Here is an 18,943-nt window from a genome sequence, read left to right as displayed (position 1 = left end):
TGGAAGCTTAATATGGTCATAGGTTACATGTACAGTAAGGGAATTTTTGTAGGGTAGGGGTACGTGATTTGCATAGTGCCATACATCACAGCACATGTTTTTGATGGTCTGAATCTCAGTTGATCCAGGGCTGAGCACAGGGACAGAAAGGTGTGAATGTGTGCGCAGGATATTATTGGTGAAAGGGAGTCATTAGTGCATAGTGAAAATCGGAGAAAGTATGGTCCATGGAAGAGGCATGAATAGGGGAGAGAGACAGGCCCTTGTATCAAGGTAAGTCTGAGGGACTGACATGTTAAAGTGAACAATGTAGAGATCTGAAAGAGAGCGGTCAATGGAGAGTGGAGAGAGAAACGCAACGTCAAGAGTTTCCACCAGAGTGGGTAAACTGGTTGTGGAGGGCGAGGTCAGATAGGAGGGAGTTAAGTTAAAGTCGGGGGGCTGCAAAGGGCTTGGAAAGGTACAAGTCTCCCAGCATGACAATGGGCATGTCAGTAGGAAGTGACTTGAGAAGAAGGTTCAGATCAGTGAAGATGTAGCGAGGACTGGAAGGAGGTGGGGTGGTCAATACAGAGCCAGAAGAGATGAGTAGGAGGAAGGAGACAAATAGTGGCATATTGAAAAGCGGAAGAGGCAATGTCCAACAAAGGTTGGGGGGGGCAAGTTTTTAGTGCCCTTTTGATAAGGAACTCCACACCCCCACCCTTCCCAACAAATCGAGAGAGTGGGAAAAGGTAACTGAGTCCGTTTGGAGAGCTGCTAGTGTAGCAGAGTCAAGAGGTGATATTCTTGTGTCTGTGATGGCAAGAAGTGAAAGGTGAGGGTGAGAAGTCTCAGTGGTCATTGATGTAGGAAGACTTGTTTCAGGGAGATTGTGTATTCCAAGAGCAAGTGAAGGAGTGATAGGGGGTTATGGAGATGAGCAGATTATGTGCGGTAGGCGAAGGCGGATAGAGGAGGTTGGAGATTCTGGGAGAAGCAGGACGTAATTTTTGAGAGCTGTGAGTGCAGGGGGTAAGGAGTTAAAATGGGAGAGAATGGCAGAAGTTGGAGGCTGAAGGTTAGGAGAGCAGGGAAGGATCAGAGGGAGTACAAGTAGGAATGGAGCGAAGTCAAGGTGTGTGATGGAGAGTTGATAAAATATGCAACTGAAGGTGGTGAAGAAAGGGTGCGGCCAGGAATAAAGTGGGTGACGGTATGGGGACGCATGGTTGGCTGAGAAGAAGCAGGTGTATGTTTGCAGTCTGGCTAGAATGGGGCTATAGGTAACCAAAAGACATTCAACCGGCCCAAAATCTTAATCTTTCTTGGTCATGTGAGTTAACAGAACCTCTGTGTTGAGTGGATAATCAATGGGTGGAAGGATTCCCTATGTGTGGAAGCAGGAGTACGGCAAAGGGTGAGCTCGTCACAGGGGTTCTGTCCCTAGGTCCTTTCAGGACCCAGCCGTCCAATACTGGAAATTAACTTTTGCTGCTGTTGGACCTTGGGCTGGATGCACAGAGGAGACTCAATAGGATAGGCCAGGGTCCTGGGTGCGGAGGCCCAGGGAGCTTCATTTTGCTAGCATGATTTTCAGATGGTGCACAGGATCTTCTGGAAAAGGAGATTGTTGCCAAACAATACCTCTAAAATGAATATCAGTTACATGACCCTCTGGGAGCCAAAGTGCTACAGAAGCCTTTTTCAGAGTGGTCTTGTACGAAAGAGTGAAAATAGATTTTCACCATATTAGTTTGCTGCAAAAATTCCCAAACTGCAGATTTTGATAATTTGCAATGCAATAATCACATATTGTATGCTAGGATGGCACAGTTCTTAAGCCATTGAATTCACACAGAAGCCTGTGGCTTGGATATTTGTGCATACTGTGTGCATGCAGTACAAACTGCATCAGTGTGCATGTATTATATTTCTTTGTCTTTCATTTACCTGTGTCTTTGCGGTACATGTGTCACTGCTATAACAGCGTCTGATGTGTATATGGCAATGGTACATGTCTGTAATGTAAGCATGTACTACTTTTTGTTAGTTTTCTGTAGCCAATCAGTAATGCTTTTCTTTAACACCCCAACTCGATTTGTTGTTGAGCAGTCTTGTGTTCAAAGTTATGTTTAGGGTGTGTATAGAAATGTAGCTGTTCATGTAGCCTGATCTTCGATTATCGCCTTTACTAAAGACTTGAACTGTGCCAGTTGGGAAGATGCCATTCTATTGTTACACTAGGGACTAGTACCTGAGTTTGTCCTGCCTTTGTATAGTCACTATACGCACGGATTTGGTGTCTGACAAATAGTTTGCTGTATTTTATCTTCACTGCGTGAATGCCCCTAGCCTCAGTCAGTCTGTGTTCTCAGCTCCTCTTGGCCTGCTTCAATTGGGGTTGGTGTGTGTCATAGATGAACATGTGTAATGTAATGGAAATTATCTGTTGTTTCCTTACCTGCTTTTCTCAGATATGGCACCCCTGGGGTGGAATTTATGGGGTTGCACGAGGAAAATAATGCTGTGATGCAAATCTGCTTCATCCCTGACCAGGTGAGTGTATGGCCCTGGGATCAAATCTCTTAATGTCTTGCAACTCTCTATTACCAATTGCCCCACATATTCACACCCCAGCATTGTCCCAAACAATACCTATTGCCATCAACCTTTGCCTCACTGATTACCTGAATCACCATGTATAGGGATTGTGTCCTCCGACGTATTCCTTATCTTTGATAGATCATCTCCCAGCTTGCTGGCCTCAGTTTTTTTTTGCAGTAGAGGGCGCTGCGCGTCGACGTCCCTCGAGCTGATGTCCCTCGACGGCCTCTGTATCGGCGCCGACGTCATCGCGCGTATAAATAGACTCGTGCAGCGTCCGTTGCTCAGTTCCGTTTTTCCGTGCTTTGTGTGGCCTCGGAATATCGTTGCTCAGTTCTTCATCAAATATATCATTATTCCTCGTGAATACCGGCTCGTACTCGATGGCTTCCTCACCCGAACTGACGACTCCACGGTCCGGCTTCAAAAAATGTCGAGACTGTGGAAAGAAAATGTCGTTGACGGATCCTCACAGGATCTGTTTATGGTGCCTGTGAATCGAGCACCATTGTTCGGAGTGCGAGGACTGCATGTCCATGACGGCGAAAGCCTTGAAGGAGCGTAAGGGGAAGCTCGAGAGAGGTAAGGCAGTTAAAACTTCTTCAAAAGTTTCCTCAGCGGAGTCGAGACATTCGTCTCCTCGCCATCATAAAAGACATTCTCGTTCTAGGTCTCGAAGCAGTTCCCATCACTCTTCGATATCTAAGCATTCAAAAAAGAGACGTCGAAGATCCCCTCGTCTTTGTCTTCTGTTTCCCCAAAAAGGGTCTCCTGCCCCACAAAACATAGCTCTCAGGCTGAGTGGGAGGAATTCAGGAAAAAGATGCTAAGCGTCTTCGAGAAAGCGGCCTCGACCCCCTCGAAGACTGCTGAGGGTGATACCCTGGGTGAAAGACCCGAAAAATCAAAAAGCCGCGAGTCGCAGCACCCGGCGAAAGAAGCCACTCGAGAGCGTTGCAAACTCTCGAGTAAAGGCAAAGTTGCGTCTTTGACGCCGTCGTCGAAGATCCCTTCGACACAAAGATCGGCGTCGTCGACGCTGTTATCGAAGGGTTCTTCGACGCACAGGTCAGTCGAGTCGACGCCGTCTTCGACGCAGTCTTCGTCGACGCCGTGAAACGATAAACCCACGGCCATACCCAGAGCCTCGAGCACGAGAATGTCGTTGACAACCTCGAGTAGAATCCCGATACTCTCGAGTTCATCGAGGCCTCTACCACCTTTCTCGATGTCTTTTTCGTGGCTTCGATGGCTTTGAAGCCTTTAACGTCCGCGTCAACGACGTCAATGTTTTCTCAGCCAATCATGACGAATTTGGCTCCATCTGCTATGGAAATGGGATTTATACCATTTCAAGATCTGATCACTCCAGAGTCTTATCTTCTATTTATGAAGAAGGGGAGGATTCGGATCAGGAAAGACCTTTTGAGTTGCAGGGATCTGCAACTCCTTCACCAGAGGAATTTACCTCTGAGGAAGGTAGGTTGAAAGACCTCCATGAATCCCTACAGAGGAAGCAAGTGGGTTGGACACTTCCCCAGAAGTGGAATTTGCCACACCAGACCCATGGGAACATGCTGAAACCCCTTATAGAACCTTGATGGCAAAGATAATAGAGTTTATGGAGTGGTCCACACCCTCACCTGCTTTTCAGCAAGACGACCTCACAAACATCTTGGTCAAAAGACCACAGAAGGATCCTGTGGTGCCATTTCATGCGGCATTACAAAGGAGAATTTTGGCAAACTGGGAAACACCTGAGGTAATCCCGGCGGTTAACAAAAAATTATCAGCTAAATATAGGGTGTCTTCTGCTGACCCTGAATATTTATCCAAACACCCAACTCCGGAGAGTCTGGTTGTTCAGGCAGCTACTTCAGCAGGTAGTAAATCGGCTTACCCTACTGTTCCACAGGACAGGGATGATAAGAGATATGACTCTAGTCAAAAAAGTATTTTCCGCATGTAGCATGGCGTTGAAATCCAGCTACTTGTGCGCTCGCAAGGTCAGCCACACACTTTGAGAGTGTGCTTCAGCGGCTGGCTGCCTCCCGGAGGGAGAAGAAAGGGAAGCGTTCCTAAACCTCATCAAGGATGGTAAAGACGCTATGTGCGAATCCCTTCAAACTGTCCAATTCTGCTGACAGCATCAGCAGGGCCATGGCGGCAAGTACAACAACCCGGAGATTTGCTTGGTTGCGAAAGTCTGTTTTTGCTCCAGATGTGCAAAGCAGACTCTTGAATATGCCCTTTGACGGCTCTTCTTTGTTTGGTAAGAAGGCGGATGACAGTTTAGAAAAACTACAAACATCAAAGGCAGCAGCAAAATCTGTAGGAGCTGCAATCCGTCAGACACCATATCGCCCCTCAGGAACCTCTTGGAGAGGTAAGTCCTTTCGCTTCTATTCCGCATTCGGAAAGGGCAGAGGACAGCCGGTTCAAAGGGGTCCGAAAAAATTCACCCAAGGTGGACGGGGTAAAAAAACAAAAGCCGCAGCAGGTGCCTCTTTACCCTCGGCATCTGCATCAGCCGCCTCCAAACTGCTCTGAGGACTCTCTTCACAAAACACCAGTAGGGGGCAGGTTAACTCAACATCTGACAGAATGGCAGGCTATTTCGTCAGATGCTTGGGCTTTGGAGACAGTTGCCCAAGGTTACTACCTGCCTTTTCTACGCATCCCTCAGTCATCCACCAGGGAACAGCTCTCTGAAAGTTCCGATCCGCTCCTCTTGCAGGAAATTGTAGACCTGCTAGAGAAAGGTGCCATAGAACCGGTACCTGTAGCGGAGAGGAACAAGGGCTGGTACTCCCTCTACTTTCTCATATCGAAGAAAGACAGATGACTGAGACCTATCTTGGACTTAAGAGAATTGAACAAGTTCCTCAGGAAGGACAAGTTCAAGATGGTAACTCTCTCTCAGATCCTTCAGGCTCTCCAGCTACAGGACTGGCTGGTATCTCTGGACCTCGATGCTTATTTCCATGTGCCAATCCATCTCAAACACAGGAAATACCTGAGATTCGCAATTGGCGGCTCTCATCAATTTCGAGTTCTGCCATTTGGGCTGACCTCCGCCCCGAGGGTCTTCACCAAGCTAATGTCGGAAGTGGCTACAAGTCTAAGGAGGGAAGGGATCCACGTCTACCCCTACCTGGCTGATTGGCTGATCAGAGCTGTATCTTCGGAACAAGCTCAGATCAGCTAGATTATGTCTGCCACTTCCTTCACAAACTGGGCTTCTCCCTCAATTTAAAGAAGTCACAGATGATACCATGACAGAGACTCCAGTTCATTGAGTGGTGCTGGACACTTCCCTGGGAAAAGCCTCGCCACCAGAGGTGAGGGCTCAAGATATTCTGCAGATGGTCACGAAGTTTCAAAATGCCCAACATCTCCCAGCCGTCGACTTTTTGAGGTTGCTAGGCCTCATGGCATCCTGCATCTTCCTTGTGCCAGAGGCTCGCCTGAGAATGAGATCTCTTCAATGGGCACTGAGAACTCGGTGGTCGCAATTCTCAGGGAGAATGACAGACCTCCTTCAGATTCCAGACAAGATGGCTCGAGACCTTCAGTGGTGGGCCTGCCAGAAAAACATCTTGAAGGGGGAACTGTTTTGGCAACCATGGCCGGAGATAACAGTAGTCACAGATGCCTCACTAATGGGGTGGGGAGCCCATACCAACAACTTGACCATCAGCGGTCGTTGGTCTCCATCGGAGTCCAGACTACATATCAACCTGTTAGAGCTGAGAGCAATCAGACTAGCGCTGAAAGCTTTTCTGCCATCTATACAGGGGAAAAATGTCCTGCTAATGACGGACAACACAGTGGTCATGCACTACCTCAACAAAAGAGGAGGCGTAGGATCACTGCCACTGTGCAGAGAGGCAATGCAGCTCTGGTTTTGGGCAATTCAAGAAGGAATCTCTCTATCGGCAGTTCACCTAGCCGGAGAGAAGAACTTGACGGCGGGCGCTCTGAGCAGGCAGGGCACAGCCTCCCACGAGTGGGAACTAGGCCAGGAAGTCCTTCAGGAGATCTTCGCCCTTTGGGGAACCCCTCAAGTGGATCTGTTTGCCACCAGTACCAACAGAGTGCGATCTGTTTTGTTCAAGGGAATTTCCCCCGAGAGCTCTAGGGGACGCGTTCGTAGTGGACTGGGAGTTTCCACTCCTGTACGTGTTTCCACCAGTCCCTGTCATTCCTCAAATGATCAGGAGGTTGAGAAGATTCCGGAGAACCATGATCCTAATTGCCCCAGACTGGGCCAGGAGAACGTGGTACCCGGACTTTCTGGACATGTCCATCTGCCCTCCAATTCGTCTTCCACTCAAGGAGAATCTTCTCTCACAGAAGGGAGGTCAGGTTCTCCATCCAGACATCAGAACCCTCAACCTTCACACCTGGCTTCTGAAAGGTTGCGAAACAAGGATTGGGACCTCCCTGATGACGTCATGGAAGTGTTGCTTTCGGCCAGAAGGCCAGCAAAAAAGTCTTTATACCGCTGCCATTGGAACAAATTTTGCAGCTGGTGTAGAGAAGAGAATATCAACCCCTTTTCATGTGGTACACCAACGGTGTTATCCTTTCTACTCTACTTGGCAAATTCAGGCCTTCAAGTTGGCACTATCAAGGGCTATCTCGCAGCGCTATCGATCTTCAAGTGCACTGCAGAGGAGCTTTCGTATTTCAAATTACCTTTAGTAATACAATTTCTAAAGGGATTAACTAATGTCTACCCTCCAAGACCTTTCCAGGTTCCTTTATGGGACTTAAATTTAGTCTTAAATGTCCTGATGGGTACTCCTTTCGAACCACTACACTCTTGTTCGCTAAGATTTCTCACCCTTCAAACTGTCTTATTAGTGGCTTTAACATCTGCTAGAAGGGTGAGTGAATTACAAGCTCTATCTTGTAAACCCCCTTATACAATTTTTCATAAAGACAAAGTTGTCCTATAGGTGAAGCCTAATTTCCTCCCAGAGGTGGTTTCTGAATTCCACATCACTCAGAAAATATCCGCCTCCCCATCCGGGGAAAGAGGAAGAAAGGCTACATAGGCTGGACCCAAAGTGGGCTTTAAGCTTTTACATCAGCAGACTTGCTAGGATTAGGCAAGCAGACCAACTGTTCGTAGGTTACTCAGGGCACAAATTAGGACTACTGATAACAAAACAAACCATTTCCAGATGGATTATTTTGGCCATCCTGGAATGTTACAAACTAGCAGGGAAAGAGCCTTCTCAAAATCTTGGGGCTCATTCAACCAGGGTATCGCAGCCTCCTCGGCCCTCCAAAGAGGGGTTCCCGTTCGAGACATATGTGCGGCTGTCGCATGGTCGTCAGCACATACTTTCACAAGATTTTACAACCTGGATTCCTCCTCTAGTCAAGAGACTAGGTTTGGCAAAGCCGTATTACATTCGGTTCATTCCTAAAAGGAAACATGGCGTTTTACTCCCACCTCCAATTACACACCACTGCTATGGGAGTCTATCAAAGATAAGGAATACGTCGGAGGACACAATCCCTTTGAAGAACAAGTTACTTCTTGTAACGTTCTTTCGATGGGATGTTCCTCCGACGTATTCCTAATCGCCCCTCCCATCCATCCCGCAGTAATACTTCCCTTGTGGTTGCATCTTACGCTCCTTCAAGGTCAATAACCAATTCATGTAAAACAACTGTTAACGTCAAAACGGAACTGAGCAACGGACGCTGCGCGAGTCTATTTATAGGCGTGATGACGTCGGCGCCGATACAGAGGTCGTCGAGGGACATCGGTTCGAGGGACGTCGACGCCCAGCGCCCTCTACTGAAATTTGTTTTCCACGGCCAGCAAGCTGGGAGATGATCTATCAAAGATGAGGAATACATCGGAGGAACATCCCATCGAAAGAACGTTACAAGGTAAGAAGTAACTTGTTCATCTATGGTACCTGCTACAACTTATTGTTCATGTCATGGTCATGAAGTCAGGGGCACAGGCATGCAGCGGTCGCATGCACAGGAGACCTGGGTGGGCCCTGTCCTGGCACCTTTGGCGCCAGGCTCATGAGCAAAAGTAAACAAGAACATCCATTTAACACCAAAAAGCTTTTATTATAGACATAGCACTTCAGATGCATTAGCCTTGAACATTCCATCCATTAAGCATTTCAGATGCATTAACCTTGAACATTCCATCCATTATGCAGCCCCAAGTGTATTCCTGGGTGTGGCTGCTAATGGATTCACAGCTATTTAAGCTTCCCTGAGCCTCAAGACAGATGCTTTGTGTTATTCTGCACTTACCAGCAGCGTAACGCTCACCGTCGCCTGAGGTCAGACCTGCTTACCTTTTGAAGACCCTGCTTTCTGGACATCCTGCTTCCTGCCAGCATACTTACCAACTGGAGGAAGCTGTTCTTACCTGTACATCTCTTCGGCGAACCGAGCATTCATCTTTACACTTTCCGGAACGCCGAAATCTTCATCTTGGCACCGCAACACGACACGCTCCATCGTCGACAGCAGCGCCTGCAAGAAAAAACAGAAGACAAGGTTAGACATCGAAAAAACAGTCAGTTTAAGGTCACGCTTCGCCATACTTCACACTTTTCCTTAAACCATCACTTACCTGCTGTCGAACGTTGCCGTAGCATCAATCTCCCATCCGGCCGTGTCTCACAGCTGCATTGAGGCCGCATTTCCATCTAAAGGAAGAAAACAGAAGAGAGACCTTATTGCGGGCATAAGGAGCAACATATAAAGACATTTAACATAACAAACCGAATCAGAAGAGCTGAAGAGACACTTAACAATCATAAGGAGAAGCATAGTCGCAGCTGGACTGGACTAATCCTTATCGGGGATCAGTGAAGGAACTAGATCCCATTCAACGCGCCCCTGCCAGAAGTAGCAGGACGGAGAGCTTACCTTCCATAATCCACAGGAGCAGAATCACCACGTACCACCGCTCATCGCTTTTCTACCGAGTGAGAGGCCTGAAAGGGGGTGAGTCAAGTTCAGGGAGGGCTGCAACCGTGCCCCAACATCTCCGCAGAGACCAGGTGAGCGTAACAGAACGTGAAGCCTCAAAAACTCTCTGCCTGGACGTTATGGAAACCTCAGAAACAGATCAGTTAGCCCTCTTACTAGGGGAATTACGGGCTGAAGTACATGCTTCAAGACAGGAAACCAATGCATTACGGAGGGATCTTATTGTAACCCGAGAAAGAACTGAGGAATTGGCAAGACAAATGCCACAAGCACAAGCAGGACAGGTTCCGCTGCCTGGAGTAACCCATTCTCCTCATTCTTCCACACCACAGCAATCAACACCAGTTCAGGTGGCTCTTCCTGGAGCAGTGCCTCTAGCTCCTCCCTAACGCTTCATCGGGACCCAAACAAGTTCACTATATTTATGAACCAATGCCGCCTTCATTTCTTGTGCAGACCAGGAGCCTTTCCTAATGACCAAGCCAAAGTGGCGTTTGTACTCTCGTATTTAGGAGGTAGTGCGGCGGACTGGTCTATACCTTTGGTAAACCAAGATGACCCTTTACTCCGGAACTTTGGGAATTTCCAACATGAGATGGAGAATTTGTTTGCGCGTCATACTCCAGGACAAGCTCTGTATAAAGAGTTGTTGTCACTCCAACAAGGGAGTCAAGATCTATTAACCTGTATTGCAAACTTCTATCATCTCGTAGCCCAGACCAACTGGCCAGAGGAGAAGAGGACTACGCTCTTTTACCGAGGGTTACGTGGAGAACTTAAGGATGTACTGGCGCAAGTGGTGAATCCCCCTGAGAGGTGTGCGGACTACATAGTCCTGACGTTGCAACTCGATCATCAGAATCGGAAAATGTATCGAGCTAGATCAGAGGGACGGTCAGTTTACGTACGACCTCGTGAGAATCAGACTAAACCACATGAACAGTCTGAGCCAATGCAAATTGGTGGATTACAAAGTCCCCTTACCAAAGCAGAACGGGAAAAAAAGAAGACAACAGCTGTGCTTATATTGTGGCCAAGCAGGTCACTTCCTCTGTGACTGCCTGGTAAAACCACCCAAGAAAACGGTTGGGGCAACAGACAAAACTGATGAAGAAGAAGAACATAACTCTGGAAACGCCAATGCCCGGCAAGTGTAGGCGTCTGCTTGTCGAGCATGAAAAAGAAATCCGTGCAGACCTCCCATCTAGTCCTTCCAGTGCTTTTGGTGAATCACAAGCAACCATCAAAAATACATGCCTTGGAGGCATATATTGATTGTGGAGCTGTGGGTAACTACATTGACCAAGATGTGGCTCTCCGAATAGGCCTTCCTCTCCGACAGAAGCAGAAATCGGAAAATGTCACTGCTGTGGATGGTTCTCGGCTATCATCCGGCCCGGTGACACAATACACTGAGAAAGTCAAGTTTCTGTGTCAGGATGGGCATCAAGAGGACATTACTTTCGATCTCATCGGTGCTCCTCAGTTCCAGATGATATTGGGAATGCCCTGGCTGGAGACCCACAATCCTAGGATCGACTGGCGGAAACGAGTTCTGACATTTCCTCATGATTGTGCCGACACATGTTACAAAAAAGATGACACCAATCTGAAACCGAAGAAAGGAATCGTGTTGGGCCTCATCAGCTCCTTACCGCTTGAATACCAAGATTACCAGGATGTCTACATGTTAGGGAGAATTCTCTTATAAGGCTAATTTCCCAAACCTAGTGAATCCCCCAGCAGCTTTGCTGGATTTTTGGGGTTTGTTTTTTTCTCCTGCTAAGAGCGAGACTCTTTTTCCTCCCACTCTTAGGCATGATTTGAGGTATATCTTTGACTTAGTATGTGTTCATGGGCTATGCGGTAGCCTTTTTACTCCATAGGGCATCATCTGTTTTGTATGTGTGTTACACAGCACCCTCAGTGCAGTAACGCAGGGGTGTCATAGTGACCCCCAAACATAGACTCCATACCCTGGGACTGACTACTGTCTCCCAGGGCATGTAAAGTCACCATTGACTTTACTAGTCTTAAATTGTGAACAGAACCATTACAAACCATCTTATTGTCGAAGTACTGGTAGGGGTAATTCAATTGCCCCTGGGTCTGTGTCCAAGGGGGCACTGTGCAGTCCCCTCTTGTTGAGTTTCTGGCTGGTGGCAGTGGTTACCACGCAAAATATTCACTCAGAATATTCTCTATGGGATTTTCCCATTGATTTTAAACGCACCACTTTTTGGTGCAATGTTAAAGATTCCGCTGATTTATTTATTTAATATTAAATCCACAGTTGGGTCTTTTTGCCAGAACTCATTTCAAAAATGGCGTTTGTGTCCATCTCTGTAACTCTGACCAAGGTCGAGCCCTTTGCGCCACTATTTTGGCGGGCTTCTCCACAGAAGCCCTCCAAATGGTGCCACTCTGTCTGGGTTCCACAGGAGGGGTGGAGGGGGGAATTGGCACCCTGGACTGCGTTGCCTTAGCAACCCAAGTCACACTCTACTCTGATTGGCCCGGTGGTGAGCCGCCCGGCTCACCACTTAGCATATGTGATTAACAGCTAGGCTGATGAATGGGGTTTTTTCTGCATAAAAGCAGGGCCTTTGGGACTGGAACTTTAGAAGTCGCCACAGGACCCAAGAATCCGAAGAGGGAGGAAGCTGAGCCATCTGCAACGACGACACCACCGGTGAAGCCCTGCTGTAACCAACTCACCACTTTCCCAACGACAAGAGAAGATCTTCTGCTGGACGTGTCGTCTTCCTTTGAGCTGGTGGGACCAACCAGTTCGCCTTTTTCGCCTTCCAAAGACGTCTCTTGGTCGAATCGCCCGTGCCAAGCACCCCGGCGTCCGGATAGCCAAGCTTCACCACTTTGACCGCGAATAAAAGGAACGCACCTTTTAATCGAGAACTCTGCGGCTGGTTTCATCCCTGAGCAGTGCAACGACTCCAAGTTTCCTCCTCGACGAGATCCTCTCTTCCCCTGGTCGGAACAACAAACTGCAACCACTGCCAGGAACAACTGCCACCGCTGGAGCTTCCTCTCTCTTTAAGATACTGTGTCCTGCCTGGCCTCCCTTTCCACGGATTGCTAAAGGTGACCCTTAAATCCTTGGCTTTCCAACTGGGTTGACCTTCTAACTATACCTTTTTGATTCACCCCAACCTCTTTTGAACATTCTGCAAAGGCTTTTAGTACTGCTTAAACTGTGTGATCTTGGGCACATTTCGCTTTGTTCCATTTAAAGTGGGCCTGGCCTATGAACCTTTGCTCTACAGTAGACACTGCCTTTATTCTCTTGCTTTGAACTACTAAAGGTGTTGGGAACGGTTTTATTTTATGCTCTGTCTTTTCTCCCCCTTTAAATTTAACTATTGGAGTGCCATCTAGGTTACGCGCTCACATCTGTCTTCACAAATAGTAGTGCTTTAACCCTGACTTGTCTGATAGTTACCAAGGGAGGTGTTTATACTTTACCTGACTGTGTTTTAAATTGCTTTTGATTGAGAGTGCTAGTGTATTGCCTTAAGTGTGTTTTAAATAAATAACTATATACTTTTGGTACAAAGCTCTGGTCGGTGTTTGTTTGCTCTAATGTATTTTAGCCCTATTGTGTATACTCTATATACTGCCTTACTCTTCTTGAGAGAAGACTGACTGCTCAGCCACAGCTACCAGGTAAATCTGGGTGGTGCAGACTGCTACCAATTGGGTTTACTGCTTACTCCTGTAGTCTTAATCTTTTTGCAGTGTTCCCTAAGGGAACTGCACAGGATTCTGCCTAACACTACAAAAAAGAGCAAGCCAACGTTCTGCCCCCGCACAGATCCTACGATTGTCAAATAGATCTTATACCCGGAGCCCAGAACCCTTGCAGCCGAATTTACGCTCTAACAGAACAGGAAAACCAGCATCTTAGAACTTATCGCTTTTCTTCTGAGGTAGAGGCCTGAAAGGGGGTGAGTCAAGTTCCTGGAGGGCTGCAACCGTGCCCCAACGCCTCTGAAGAGACCAGGTAAGCCTAACAGTTCAGTACTACTACTTGCAGCCTCCAACCTCCGTTACACCTTCATTCCTACCAACCGCCACATATTTCCCCTAAACCCAACTTTCTCCACCATTTCTTAATCTAGCAACATTACTTAACCCGTTGCCGCCATCCCGCTTTCATTTTCAAATTGGCTGCTGTCGAGGATGTCTGTTCTGGGGAGGTTTGCCGTTCATATAGTGTTAAGGCTGCAACACTAGTTGTTGGCCATGAGGATTTCTGGGTACATGGTGATGTCTCCTATTGTTGTAGAACGATGCCATCATTTTGCAACATCCAACATGTAATTGTCATTGCCCACCACCTTAAGTGCTTGCTGTTCCAGTGCTAAAGCCAGAGTGAAAGCAGTACAGATGGGAAGAGAATAACTTGAATATGAAGAAACTTGAATATGGCTTTTACAGGCTATGAAGCTCTCCCTTCACTTGCTGGTAAAATGTTAAGCTATTGAAGGATACCAAATTGGATAGATAGGTGCATGGGGTTTTCAATAGTAACTACGCCTGGATAGATTTATACAAGGAAGTCAAAATAAAATATGAGGGGTTTAACTTGGGTAGACACAGAGGGATCATCCCAGTATGAGGTGGCCTTCACAGACAACAGTAAAGACAGCTGACCGCAGGCACATAATAGCGAGCTGAATGACCACAATTAGACTCCAGTAGCTGTTTTGAATTTGGTTACAGAAATCGTATGCTTTAAATTCTTGTACACGGTCAAAGAAAATATTTGTACTGAGCGAGGAGATAGGTTTAAGACAGTGCTTCAACATGAAATAAGGCTTCATTCTTGCAAAGATAACAAGTTTTTATAGCACAAAATAGGGATTCAAGCAAAGACCTCTGCTGCTAGAGAACGCTCTGCCGAAAATTAGTACAAGCAGAACGTTGTAAGGCAGCCCATCGTCCTCACATAGAGTAAAAACCCATGTGGCTGGTTGGTGAAACCCTATACATGGGCTTGCTCCATAGAGGATGCCAGGCTACGATTGGCCCCCGTCCGTCCGTCTTCCATCACATGGGGTCAGCTGGGCGTATCTCTCCAAGGACTGAAGGTCGTGCTCCTCATGAGTTACTATTGCAAGACAATGCTACTCTATCATTCTGCCGTGCACCTGGGAACTCTGAGACTGGCACAGGTGGAGGATCACGATCATGCTGACCCACACATTCTTTGCTCAGTTCATATCGCACTCTCTGCACCCAAGGTTTCCACCCTCACTTTGGACTATAATTTATTCCACCATGTACCTTACATTACAAAGTGTGCTTATTATGGGATAAGGTGAAATGGTTGTGTTCTTTCAGATTTTTTATGACCACTGGTTTTATGGTTGGTGGTCTAAGGTCACCTATCGTGGACTTCAGGGGTCTTGGACTGGGTCAGTTTTGGGTGTCATAACTCCTGGTGGGTTGGGTGGGGGTTGGAGATCTGCTGGTGGCTTGGCATTGATGAATGTGCGCAGCAAGGTGCCTGGTGCTGTCTCGCAGCCTTGTAGGACGCATTCCTTTTCGGGATAACAAGTAGTTGCAACAATTTAAGGAACGAAGGGAAGTTTCTATGGGAATTAGCAGCGCTGGTCCTTCTGCCATCAGCGTATGGGCCTGTTGAGGTTTCTTCATCGGGTCGGTGTTTACCGCGCAACCATGCAGGACTGAATGTGTCTACCATAACTACAAAAATGGCACCTCCTTATATGCGCGCACAAAGTCTATACATTTGTATTTCATGCAATATTGTGTTTGTGCAGGGTTTCTTAGCAAAGCCCTCTCCCCCTAGGCACTCACACGTCTATCTATGGGATTCACCTCACTATAAGGTGCCTGGGGGCGGTGGGAAAGGTTAATTTCCTTCCCAACAAATCCCACTAAGCAGAATTGCTATGAGGACTTGCCTGTATGTGACCTGAGGTTATAAAAAGATGTAATCACACCAGGTGAACATGATAAACTCCTGGCAGAAAGTGTTGGCAATATTCCAATCCAAAATATTCTTATGTAAATGGGTTAAATATAATCAGCGGATGGAAGTTAATTTTACACTACTGTGTCAAATTCTCCAGCACCTTAGTTTATGTTGGCAGGGAGCAGCATCATAAAAGTGAAAATAAATTCAGCATGCAAGAGCATTCTAAACGGCACCTAATAATTCTTTGAGCAGGGGCTATTTAGTTTACAATGGTATCTTTCCAAGAATCATTATTAATAATTACTAGGTTGCCCCTAGTTTTTGCTAACTGGTTCCATGTTATAATTTCACCTGGATAAAGTCACCAGGTAGACACCTGTTAACTCTGTAGTAATTGGCCACAGGAACATATAGATCTAAAAAAGGGGCAAGGACTCCTTTAGCCACGATTATGTAAGGCACATAAAATCTGAAACCTTGGTTATGTTAATATTTTGTACTTCATATTAGTTAACAATTGCCAACCTGCTGTTTAATGTGGTGAGTAGGTAAAATGTCCCATTCTTATGTGAGGTGGCTGAACCGCAAGGCACAGGGATGGTCTGGCTGCTCTATGATGTGCCCCAAAGGGTTAATGGAGAAGGATGCCACAGGCCTGCCAGTCCCTCTAAAATGTGGTAATGACCCAACAGGGACATCCTTGTCACAAACTACTGATCAAGAATACGACCCCCAAACTGCCTTGTTTAGGGTGGAAATGGTTCAGGGACCGAACCCTGAGATTTAAGATTTAAACCATTACTCTACATTTGTTTGCAATCCTGTGGTGCTCCCTGACCTCAATTTCAGGATTCCTTTCACTTACCCAGCGACAGGAAAAAGGTGAGACTAATGACTGCCCAAAGCATGCTCCCAGAACATGTGGCATGTGGCTCTGTAGAGCAGCGAACAGGCAACCTCTGTAATCTAAGATCTGTGGGGGTATGATACAACACTCCTACGATCCATGCCAACTACAAACAGTGATACACATTGGAATTTTGCTCTTCCCCAATGATACAGTAATAATGAGCAAGAGACTGAAAGGCCTGCTATGTGGCTTTGACATTTTTTATCATAACTGATCCAGGGTCAGTTCACTGATCCCTCCACTCAATTTCAAATCCTGTGAAGCACTTACTGCAAAACTCTCCCTCTCTAACTCTGAAACACTCACTATCCATCTTATCTATAGGCCGCCAGGTACCCTTGGCACCTTTGAGGAGGATATATCTATAATTTTATCGGATAACTTAAAAACTAAGTTTCAAATATTAGTATTAGGAGATTTCAATTTGGGACTCAACGATCCCAATGACCAGCAAGCTTCCACTATATCTAACATGTTTACTGAACTTGGCTTCACCCAAAGAGTTACTTCCCCCACGCATAACAAAGGCAGGATCCTAGACTGGGTCGCTGACCTGAACCGCACTGCCTCTATTACTTCTATTACCCCTCAGTTCTGGACTGACCATGCCCTCCTTTCCTTTACCATGACAGGCAAAACCACTACCACTTCACACATGCCAATAGCTCACCAGGAACAAAAAGAATATTTCGAGGGGATTAGTTCCTCCGACGTATTCCACATCTCTGACATTAATGTCCACAGCTGTGCTGCTTCGGAAATATTTTCGGCGTCGGTGTCCTGCGTCGATGAGGTCGATACGCTTTCCCTCGAGGTCCTCCGTCGAGCCGACATCACCGGATGTTATAAGTAGGACGCACGACGCCCGTAGCCTCAGTTGTTCCATTTTTTCTGTGAACGTGTTCGCTTCAGAATCTCGGCGCGCCTCGGTTCTTCTACTGTTGAATCGGTTCTTCTACTTGTGTTTGAATATGTCTTCGTCTTCTTCCAGCCCGAAGTCTGGCTTCAAGAAGTGTTGAGACTGTGGTTCCAAGATGTCGCTTACGGACCTGCACAACGTCTGCCTTTGGAGCCACGCCACCGATGACTGCGACGAATGGCAGTCTGACGTCGAAGGCCTTGCGGGAGCGGAAGAAGTTGTTGTCGGTAGGTAGGGTTTCCAAAGATAAACCCCGTAAGTCGAAGTCCGCTGGACTCTCGACCGACTGATTCGAGGGGTGACTCTCAGCGTAAGTCCAGGGGGTCTCGGTCCCGGAGTGGTTCCCGCCATTCCTCTGCCTCTTCTAGGCACTTGCGGAAGCGCCGTCATCGGTCGCCTTCCCAGTTCTCGTCTGAGGACTCCGCCTGTCGGCTGGTTGCTTGTCCCACCAAGCATTCTTCTCCGGCTGAATGGGATGCCTTCCACAAGGAGATGTTAGCGATTTTCGAGTCGCAGGGCACCGTTCCGGCCGCACCTTAGAGAGAAGCCGGTACCGAACGAGCTAGGGCCACCGCTCGCACGCCTTCGGGCTCGGGCAGTTGGCGCGATCATCGGGAGCCGTCGAGGTCCAGATCGGACAAGATGGATCGCCATAGCAAACGTGCCAGGTCCTCGGCGCCCTCGAGACCATTGGAGCCTGTGAGGCCTTCTAAGAAGGTATCAACGCCGTATGTGCCATTTCTGTCGAGGGGCTCTCTTGTGGCTCCGGCTACGAGGAAGTCGTCGGCGCCCAGGGCGTCGAAGGACACGCTCGGGGCTCCGACCTTGAAGCCGTTGTCGATGTCGTTGGTACCTTGGTCGACGCCTATTCCATTGGCGCCCTAAGCGCCTTTTTGAAGAGGGTTTACCGGAGGTGCCCCGGAGGGTGGAAACTCCGAGGAAGGCCCCCAGTAAATCAGTTACTTTGTTCCAGCCTTTAGGATACATTTCTGAGGTGGCGGAAGGGTCAGATGAGGAGGGGTCTGTACCTCCTGAGGTTCCTGATGACCTGTTGTCTGGTCACAGCCAGTTGGAAGACCTGCGTCAGTCCTTACATATGACGCCAGTGGTCTGGACACCTCTCCGGAGGTTGAGTTTGGCAGGCCTGAGCCTGGTACGCATGCTGAGTCATCGTACAGGCGTCTCATGTCAAGGGTGACTGAGTACTTAGGGTGGTCTGCCCCACCTGTGGATTTTCTGCAAGATGACCTGACGGATATATTGCACCCACTGACCCGGTGCTGCCATTTCATATGGCTTTACAGAGAAGGGTGGCGGCGGCTTGGACTGCTCCGGAGAGTCTCTCGGCAGTGAATAAGTCGTTACCGAAAAAATACCGTCCAGCCAGTGGTGACCCCTGCTACTTGACTACGCACCCCACTCCGGAGAGTTTGGTGGTGCAGGCGGCTACGGCCCCAGCGAAGCAGGCTGCATACCCTACCATCCCTCCGGATAGGGACGACAAGCGCTTTGATGGTTGGTCGAATAAAGTATTTTCATCTGGGGGGGTGGCTTTACAGGCAGCCAACTCCGTTTGTGC

At 47.7% G+C, this 18,943-nt stretch overlaps 1 protein-coding gene across 3 annotated transcripts in view; it reads left to right on the top strand.

Moving 5' to 3' along the window:
• LLGL2 (LLGL scribble cell polarity complex component 2) overlaps positions 1-18,943 on the top strand; it is a 908,486-nt gene that overhangs the window by 238,468 nt on the left and 651,075 nt on the right. For all 3 annotated transcript variants that reach the window (XM_069654770.1, XM_069654772.1, XM_069654771.1), the window contains exon 4: positions 2,457-2,538. In XM_069654770.1, the coding sequence (XP_069510871.1) occupies positions 2,457-2,538 (82 nt within the window). The remainder of the gene's footprint in view (positions 1-2,456; positions 2,539-18,943) is intronic.

This window comes from Ambystoma mexicanum, chromosome 3q, assembly GCF_040938575.1.
Source record: "Ambystoma mexicanum isolate Mex_15411 chromosome 3q, UKY_AmexF1_1, whole genome shotgun sequence".
In the NCBI taxonomy this organism is placed as follows: domain Eukaryota; kingdom Metazoa; phylum Chordata; class Amphibia; order Caudata; family Ambystomatidae; genus Ambystoma; species Ambystoma mexicanum.
The sequence above is the reverse complement of the archived record's forward strand: the minus strand, read 5'-3'. Positions and strand labels throughout refer to the sequence as shown.